This window comes from Bidens hawaiensis, unplaced genomic scaffold, assembly GCF_021521415.1.
Source record: "Bidens hawaiensis isolate Kalapana, Puna unplaced genomic scaffold, B.hawaiensis_p1.1 tig00029870_1, whole genome shotgun sequence".
NCBI lineage: Eukaryota > Viridiplantae > Streptophyta > Magnoliopsida > Asterales > Asteraceae > Bidens > Bidens hawaiensis.
In genome coordinates, this window is record NW_027494952.1 from 137585 (window position 1) to 148040 (window position 10456).

Consider the following 10456-nt stretch of genomic DNA (forward strand, 5'->3'; position numbering starts at 1 on the left):
ATTGAGATGGGTTCAATAAGAATGGAATTTCAGGGATATAAATACCCCCAAAATCCCAAAATATCTTCATTTTCACCAAACTCCCTATCACCCCAAAACACACACACACACCACACGCATACCGCCGCCGGCCGGCCGAGCCAAGGGAAGAGTCGGGCAGGTCCGAGAGAGAGCGATTAGTGTACTAGCAAGTAAACGAGATCCAAACAAGCCCAAAAAGGTATGATTCTTGATCTTTGAAGTTTAAAGATCCAAGCTTTTTTAGTGTATTGAACCATAGCAAGGGTGTTAAAATCGCTCAAAATGGTGGAAAGAAACCGAACAGCGGCTGTCTGGGCAACTTCGCCTGCATCTGGGCAACTTCGCCTTCAAAGCGATGAACTTCGCCTGCAAGCTAAGTTCGCCTGATGAACTTCGCCTGCAAGTTAAGTTCGCCTGATGACAACTTCGCCTGAGGCCAAGTTCGCCTAATGACAACTTCGCCTGAGGCCAAGTTCGCCTGATGACAACTTCGCCTAAAGCCAAGTTCGCCTGATGACAACTTCGCCTAAAGCTAAGTTCGCCTAAGGTTTAACTTCGCCTAAAGCTAAGTTCGCCTAAGGTTTAACTTCGCCTAAAGCCAAGTTCGATTAGGAAGTAAACTAAAAATCTAATGAAAAATGTGTTAAGACAGTTAATGGAAATAAAATTTTTCCAATCTGACCTGGCTGTTCGACCCCAGCCAGGGGCTCTGCCCCTTGGACCCTGCTAGGGGCTGCCGCTCCTAGACCCCGCTACTAGGGGCGCTGCCCCCGGACCCCCGTTCGTTGTGGGTCATATAAAGATAGACATACATTATGAGAAGTGATAGTTAATTGATACGTATACTTGTTATACAGTCAGCCGTGCACAACTGAAGAAAGGAATTACGATTAACGGTGAACGTAACCGTGTTCAGGTGAGTTTCTAGCCCCATTCCTTGTTATGTTTTCGGGGCTGTGTGCATACTTGATGTGTTGTTAATACATTTATCCTAAGTGATAAGTGTATGCCCTATGTGATATATGTGTTATGTAAGAATGATTGCTTGATGGTACGTGAACGATCTTCGGATATTGCACGTACTGTCAGGGTGTAATGCTATGTATAAGGTAAGTATAATATGAATGCTTATACGTATGAACGTGATAGAGATAATAAAAGAAGGAAATAATGATGTATGGTCGTATGGTTACGAAAAGGGGTACCGAGCCCTAATAATACTCGAGGTATGATGTATGGTTGTATGGTTACGAAAAGGGTACCGAGCCCTAATAATACTCGAGGTATGATGTATGGTTGTATGGTTACGAAAACGGTACCGAGCCCTAAAAATACTCGGGGTATAATGTATGGAACGAAGAGGGAATCGAACCCTACTAATATTCGAAAACTAGGGACCAGACCCTTATAATATCTGTGATGTTAGGGACCAGACCCTTATAATATCTGTGATGTTAGGGAATCGAACCCTTCTAATATTCGAAACTAGGGACCAGACCCTTATAATATCTGTGATGGTAGGGACCAGACTCTTATAATATCTGTGATGTTAGGGAATCGAACCCTTCTAATATTCGAAAACTAGGGACCAGACCCTTATAATATCTGTGAGGTTATAGGGCGAAAGGCTCTTTAAAACGTATGATTATGTATGTAAAGAAAGTATGAAGGTAAAAATGAAAGTAAAAGCACTTAAGTGTGTATGAAAGAAAGTTAAGAGGTTAAGTATGAAGTGTAAAGAATGTATTGTATGATTATGTGATTAACTAGAACTCACTCAGCGTAGCTGACTTTTAGTATGCACGCAGGTGAGTAGGATGAGACAGCTGGCTTGAGCGGGGACACATGGCAGAAGAATAAGAGCCTGACATCTGAAGACTTACGATGTTTTAATTTTAATGTTTTAATGTGAAAGACAAAGGACGTTTTGAGACAAGTTATGAAATATTGTAATGTTTTATGAAAGTTTTATATTCCGCGTAAATGTTTTAATTAACTCTGATATTTAGAACTGTGTTTATGAGTAAATCCAACACAAAAGTAGGGTTACCGGTAACGGGGCCTTACAGTGAGACTAATAATGTTGTAAATGGATGACACGTGGCGTAATGAAAGTTTTATTTATTTAGTAGTATATATTTTTTTTTCTTATAATGTACTATTTTATAACTTAAGGAAATGAATTGTTAAAAGGTTATCAATTTGCCAAAAAGCTTTAGCTCAACTGGCATTGGAGGAGAAGTGAAAATTTTAGGTTGGAAACCGTAAGGTCTCAAGTTCGAATCTGATCACAATCGGATTTTACCGCAGTCTGCGATTGTGGGCGTATGGAGTCGCCTGTTCCCGGTTAGATGGGCTTTATTCATTGATCGTATAAAGAAAGAATATCAAATTATTTATTTTTTATTAAGGTTATAAGTTATAAATATTAGAATTGCTTTATGGACATCTTTGTCCAGTTTCATTATATCCTATACAAATGAAGTGTATTAAAACTGGGCCTTTATCAGACCTTTGTATAACCACTTATGACTTAACCAGCCTTTGTTGGAATGTTGGGTATTCAAGTTTGTTTAGACTTTAGAGACCACCAGGCTTAAATGGGCCATGAATATGCAAATATGCAATCTTGGGTTAATTCTTGACATTTAATTACATTGTTGTTTAATTGTGCATTTAATAATCATTACAACTCAGCATTGGTATGTTTGACCAACCCAATTTTATCTTGTAACTAGTATTAATATCACCCGCGTTGCGGCGGGGTGTAAAACTGTGTGTTTACGACGCAAATGAAAGCATTAAGTTACCACCATTACTGCATTCGGTCACTTTCCCATCACCAACGGCGAGTACTTTCATTAACCATTAAGAAAACCGAACAAAAAGTAGACACAAAGAATGTTGAAGCACACACGCTCATTTGCGTCGTAAAATTAGACTAAAGCCTAATATATAGAAAAAAATAACCAAGTCAAATTAACATCTACGCATGACGGGACCGTTTGGAAAATGGACATAAAAACGATGAACCACACACACACGCGTTGCAACGTGTTAACTCGTTAAATTTAGATCGAAATGTTAACAAAAAATTGTAAAAGATGAAAAGTATATAAGACCAAAGTTGAAAGTGAAAAATGTTAAGGATTAAAACTAAAAAAATATTGTGACATATTTGTAAATTATGAAAATTGTTGGTACTAAAAATATAAAACCAAAAAAGTAATAAAAAAAAATTACAACAAAGGGTACAATAATATAAGCATGAGGAACAAATTTGGAAACACAATACTCCCACTTTTGTTATTATATAAATTTAATGAAACCAGAGGACTTTGGAATATAAAAAAAAACCTGGTTCAATTCGAACCGGTTTGATTGGCCATTTTTTGTAACTTTCGTTAGTGACTCGATCTCCTATTTTTGTTAAAACTTATGAAGCCTATGTATTGGAGAGAGCTGGTTGTTGCCTACCCGAAGAGATGGCGTAGCGGGGGGGGGGGGGGGGGGGTGGTTCATTGTAGAGGAACACAAATCGAGTTTTTGGCCCAAATCAGCTCGGGTATGGGCAACAAAAGTCAAAAGCGAGTTATGGCCAAACATGGTAAGGTTGGAACCGGCTGACGCTGGGTTGGACCGGGTTCAAACCGGCTTCAATATATAGGTTAACATTAAGGGTCGTGTTTGAACTCGTCACTATACTAATCTAGTTGAGTCATCAGTCATGAATCATGACTCATGAGTGGTTGACATATTTATTATATAACAAAAGTGTGAGTCAGCCCAACCAGCCCACCTGGACCGGCCCGTATACTAAGCCCAGTAAAAGAAATGCTACATTGCACACATTTTGATTAATATAACCTAGTAATAATCATATAACTTTAAAGAAATAAATAATAGTATAAGCAAATCTAAGAAAACTTTAAATGGTAATTATACACGTAGTCTATCAATGAGCTGGTGGTCCATTTATAAACACCGTAGGTTGGGAGGGCTTGAGAGGTTTTAGATTCAAGTCTTATAGACAGCAAAAGTTAAAAAGAAATTTCGTTCAAAAAAAAATAAAAATTATACACATTATTTTTCTACTTGTATGAGACATTGACTCTTATGATCCTTCACACGTCTTACCATATGCATCAAATAATTGAAAAGAGTAGTACAAAAATGAAAAAGCCTCCAAATTGCCTCAAATGTGACCTTCTATATCAAGAAAAGTGTGAGTTGTCTCCTCCTAATTTGTGTTTCAACACAACCACTCTTTATCTTCCTTTTACCACCTTTCAACTAATCAAATATAAATAAGTAAATAACCATTAATTGACTTGTTAGTTAGCATGAAACACATATGAGAACAAAAATGTATCGTTGGTAACCAAGAGACGCGGGTAATGCGTGTTCTGACGGAGGTTACCTAGTGATTAGAAGCGCAACAACATTTAAAAAAAGATCTTTTGTTTAATATATCGATATAATACTTAAATTGTAGAGAATAATACGATATCTTATATTGTGTACGTGTGTACATGTAATTACATAAATAAAAAGATAGAAATAGTTGTGATAAAATTGTAAAGTTGGGTAATGAGTCAAAATAAATCTTATGATATATATCAGTTGATTATGGTTAAAACATGATTTTTTTTAATCATATCAGTTCACACTCAAACAAAGAGTTTTAGAAAAGTGCATTAAAACAGAGTCACCCTTTATATTGCTTTCAATGGTGTCCTCAGCAGTTGTAATAGACTAATAGACAATAGTGGTGGCCATTGTTTTTTTGTTTGTATAAAATCCTTGAGTAATGTTTACAATGAGATACCAACAGATGAGGAGGAAATATAATTATCAAGGAAACTGAAAAATCATAAAACTAATACTTCATCTGTTCCTTTGAAAGTGTTCATATTTCTTTTTTAGTTTATCCTATTATAAATGTCAACTTTCAAAATTTATTAACTAATTTCCAAATTTACCCTTACACAATACAATCATTCAAGCTTTCTTAACTTTTGTGTTGTTATATATGCCAAGGGCATTATTATCATTTGTTAAGCAAAAAATGCAATCAATCAAACTTCTCTTAAATTTTCTGTTTTACAAACCATGACACTTGTAAAGAGACAGAGGGAGTACATATCTTCAGTAACTTCTAGATCATATATTAATGATAATATATATCTTCGAATACTCCCCGTAGTTTGAGCAGGTGTAGACCGAACATTCAAAGTTTCTCTCATGAATTCTTGAAATAACTAACATGATAAGTCTTTAAGATGCCAGCAAACTGAGATCGAGGGAAAAGGATCATGTAGACGATCTTGGCTACTGTGGCGACAACTACATCGACGGTGGAGGTTGTGGCATTAGAGGTGCACAAATCGGGGATTTTTTAATACCCGGGTTCAGGTATGAACCGGTTTCGGGTATGATCGGGTATTGGAAAATCGGGTATTGAGATCAATCGAGTAGGGTTCGGGTAGGGTATTGACGGAAAAACTAAACCCTATGTACCCGGGTAGGGTATGATCCGGTTCGGGTATTGTAACCGGGTATTAATACCCGGTTTTGAATTTGTAATTTTTTTATACATTTTTTAATTTGTTTAAAATTTAAATTTGTTTTGTAATGAATTAAACTATATTACAAAAACCATAAATCCACTTAATTACAAATTATTTACTTAGTAATATGCATTTTACAAAAAGTTAAACATAAAAGTTGTGAAGTAAACATAGAAATATACTATAAAAACTCATGTATTATTTCGGATATTAGAAAATTGGTATCAGGTATCGGGTATAACCGGGTATCGGGTATAGGGTATGACCGGGTCCGGGTATTTACGGGTATAAAACGGGTACGGTTCCGGGTACGGGTATTGACCTCAAAATGCATACCCTATGGGTAGGGTCGGTTCCGGTTTCGGGTATAGAATACCCGGGTATAAAAAAACCGGTTTCGAGCATTTTTCTCGAGTCCGGTTCCGGGTATGAGTTTTTTGTGCACCTCTTTGTGGCATTGCTAATAGATGTGGTGAATATATTTAGAAACATTTTGCTTTCTCATTTTACTATATGGTGGTAAAAGTGTTGTGTTTCCACATTTAAACTGATAGATGTAGTGAATAGGACCACAATATGGCTTTTGATAAAGTTATGGGGAATTTTGAGGATGCATTCCTATTGTTAGATTGAATTTTCTACAAAGGGAATGGGAGCCTAATTAACTAGTCATTACCTATAACTATCAAGCTTTTAAAATTTACATTAGATTTTTGTCACACAAACATTAATGAATACATCTTTAGTAAGATGTAAATAACAAGTTATCCATTCATTGCATGGCTTTTTTTTTTTTGCCAAATTTAATGTTTACTTTTTTTAACGGCTGATTTTATTAACAATAATAATAAGTTTATATAGCAAGAAGCTAGATTATAGACAACTATAACACCCGATTAAAAGCACACCTTAAAAATTTATTGTTTATTGTATCCTACACCCTAATTATTAATTTTGTTTCGTCAAATAATGTTTATTTATTACGTCACTTGTAGTTCCTCATTATTTTGTAGTTTTTTAGTAACATGATTTGTATTGATGCATTATATCTAGTTGCTTACTACATAGTTAATTATAATAAAGCTGCTGCCATTGTAAAAAAATTGCTTGTAGAGTGGGCACTATTTGTATTTAATCCTTTGATCATTGTAAAATTCTATGAGCATTACTTCTTTGATATTTACATGATTTTTAATATATTATAGTTTGCTCATCATACTTAATGTACTAACTTAATGGTCATGGTTAACCATCGGTTTGCTTTACTGATAGATTACCAACAACTTGTGTAAGGTCGTCCAAATTGGTCTCTTTCGACGAATTACCATCATATAATATTGACAGTCTATTTATCTGAAGAGTTATTTAAGTGTTACTTGCCGGATTTTCAGAGTGAATTTGCACAATTCCCTTCATAGAAAAAACCTACTGATCATTATCAACGGGGAGGTATTCACCACACTTTTCCTTCCAAAAACACCTAAATTGCATAGGTGATAGGTCCTTCCAAACGAGATAATCCATAGTGAATGTTAAGATGACCACGAATCCACGATCAATGTTTCATCGGTAAACCAACTCGTTTATCTAACTAATTATCATTTTTCTTTCATGATCAACGGTGTATTGGTGTATTTACCGAGGGACAACATCTTTATATAAGCATCCTTAGATGATACTAATTTGTGTATAATAAGTGTATATTCATTGGTGGCTAATTACTAATTGCAAGACTAATACTTAAGATGAAGTGAACATTAAATTTGGTTTGACAAAAACACAGTATTAATTGATTGATAACTTATTATTTACATCTTACCAAATATGATCCCATTAGTGTTTTGCTACAAAAATCTAATATGTAGAAAACATGATAGTTATGGGTATTATAATAAAGACTAGTTAGGCCCCCACTCCCTTTCTAAATTTCAACCCTAACAATAGTAATACACCCTCAAAATTCCCCATACTTGATCAAAAGCCATCTTGTGGTCCTTTTCACTAAATCTATCAGTTTGAACTTGGACCCCAACACTTTTACCACCATATAGTTTAAAATGAGAAAACAAAAACTTTCCAAATATAGAAACCCTAACTCAAAAGTAGGAAAACCTAATTATTGTATCAAGGCCAACCAATCAACAACTTTATGTACCATGCATCTATCTTTTCCTATTTTCCTTTGTCCTATAGTTTGGCATGTCTTTATATTAAACCTTGTTTTAAAAGAACTCATTCTCACATATGGTTGATGAATTTACATTAGAGACTTTCAATATCAAGATCAACTGATATATACAATATGAACACTGAATCTAGTTCTAATCTTCATGGGTTCTTACCTATATCTATTGATAATTTCTCCCATGGTGATGGTTCCATTCAAGAGAGCTTTAATTTCATTGGTGATCATCAGTCTTGTTCGGTCTATGATACTATGAACCATTTTCCTACAATGGTAGACATGTTTGGAGTTCCACGCGATGGCATGGTACCACCGGTCGAAAGCTTCTTGAATTCTAATCCTCAGGTGTTTCGTCCTGAGTTTCTTGGAGAAACTAAGGTAATATATATTATATATAGTCAGGGGCGGAACCAAAGGAGGGTCAAGAGGGTCTGCTGACCCTCAAATCATCGGAACTTGTTGCTTTTCTTATATATTAAAATTAGTTTTCTTAAGAAAAATATGAGTTGGATTCTTTAGTTATAATCGATAGAGTATAAACTTTTGATGATCCTATGACTATAAAAATGTCTGGTTCCGCCACTGTATATAGTAATATTAAGTTTATCTTTGTTTGATTTTAATTAACCTTTGTGGGATAAATATTAAATCCAGGGTCATGGTGGTAGAAAGAGAAAGAGAAATGATGAATCCCATGTAGGGAAACCAAGAGAAGTTGTTCATGTGAGAGCAAAGAGAGGTGAAGCAACTGATAGTCACAGTTTGGCTGAAAGGGTTTGTTAATTTCATATCTTGCTTATATTTATTTTTTCTGAAAATATAAAATCTTTGAGCTAGTTTTATGCTTTGAATTCGATATTAATTTTGTATCGCACTTATCTGTCTTTTTTGTTAGACGAGAAGAGAAAAAATAAACGAAAAATTACGAAGCTTGCAAGATCTTGTTCCCGGATGCTACAAGGTATGAAGTTATTAGTATATAATCTTTATAATCTTTCTGTTTTTCTTAATCTTTAAAGAAATAATCGAGTTAACCTTAATTTATATTCTTTATGTTCTTGTTAATCTTTAAAGTTTATTGTTAATTAATCTTTATATATTGTTTCTTATCAATCTCTATAGATATGATAACACCTTTTAATTTTTTTATCTTCATAATCCATTTGGATTCTTGTTATAGACTATGGGAATGTCAGTGATGCTGGATGTAATAATCAACTATGTTCGATCGTTGCAGAATCAAATTGAGGTAATTTAATTCGCGCCATAACTTACAAAATTAATCAAAATTAAAGATTGAGAAAATATTTTGAAAGATTAATAAGTTATTTTTCTCTTATTTTGTACTGTTTTAGTTTCTGTCAATGAAGCTTTCTGCAGCCAGCATGTTCTCTGACTTCAACTCCACTGAAATGGATGATATGGGCACTATGAAGGTAATTTTCCATAACTTGGATTAAATTAATCATTTGGGTGTAAGCAAGTTTGAGCTCGAGCTCGGCTCATTTTGACTTACTAGAGCTTGAGCTCGTATGTTGTTTTTTCAAGCTTGGACTCGGCTCGTTTATTATTTATTAATTAAATTATATATGTTTTTAATTATCTTATATACTTTGAGAAATACCTTAAACGAGACAAAGCTCAGCTCGAACTTGACCGTGCAATGTAAGATTAATACATAGAATTCCAAAAAAGGTAAAACTTAAACATACACAAAAGATCAACGAGCTTCTTATACAAGGCTTGAGCTTGGGCTCGAATAACTAAACGAGCTTTAATATGATTCGAAAAGCTCGGCTCATTTTGAGCTTTTTTTTCGGTGCAAGCTTGTGCCACTCGCAAGTTGCTCACGAACGGATCGGATCGCTTATACCCATGTATTATTAATTTTCATCCTTTGTTCAAATTCTTACCTTATAATTGGAGAAAATGGCTTAGTTATAAATATTTTCTTATATATATTGTATATGTTAATTACTCAATATTATAAATAATAAAAGCTAGCAAATTTGTAGCAAAAAAGTTTTTAAGAGCATAAAAAGGCCGCCACGTCAGCTCCGTCCAGGCTTTGCCTCTCTCACAACTAAACAGTAAACACGGCTTATAAAACGCCCCCTCTTGAACATTTTTAAGCAAAACCGCGTCACGTTTATAATTAATCAGTCTTTTAACATTTGTAAATTAATATTACTATGCATGGGATGAAAACTGATTTTGCAGGGAACAAATGGACATGAAGCACAGATGATGGCTGGAGAAGGGTATGGAGACTACTTTCCACGATTTCAATCAACTCCATGAAATAATATAACTTTATATATATATAACTTTACACGTAAATCATATATATGTTATAAGACTTTTCAAGGTGTTTTGTTCATCTATTTAATGTTCTTGTTATTTGACTTTTAAACGATGTATTTAAGTGTGTTTGCTTTTGGAAATATATATGTAATCTACTAATTATATATATGTAAGTTACATCTAAATAAAATAAATGTAATACATTTACTAATTATTCATGTTCTTTGTGTTAAGAATCGAAAAACCATAAATTCACGATCGCTCTAACACGGAGAAAACGTATCTCTAATATCGTGTTTAGGGTTTTAAAATTATAATGCATTGCATATGATATAACTATATCCGTCTAAAATCCAACTTTTTACCGCAATTTTAT

General features: G+C 34.2%; 1 protein-coding gene across 1 annotated transcript; it reads left to right on the forward strand.

Moving 5' to 3' along the window:
- The first annotated feature begins 7396 nt into the window (after positions 1-7396).
- Positions 7397-10181, forward strand: LOC143579546 (transcription factor bHLH75-like). The gene is made up of 6 exons (XM_077062819.1): positions 7397-8154; positions 8431-8550; positions 8672-8737; positions 8957-9025; positions 9132-9212; positions 9997-10181. The coding sequence occupies exons 1-6, from the start codon at positions 7894-7896 to the stop codon at positions 10075-10077; spliced, it is 678 nt and encodes a 225-aa protein (XP_076918934.1). The 5' UTR covers positions 7397-7893; the 3' UTR covers positions 10078-10181.
- The last annotated feature ends 275 nt before the right edge of the window (positions 10182-10456 follow it).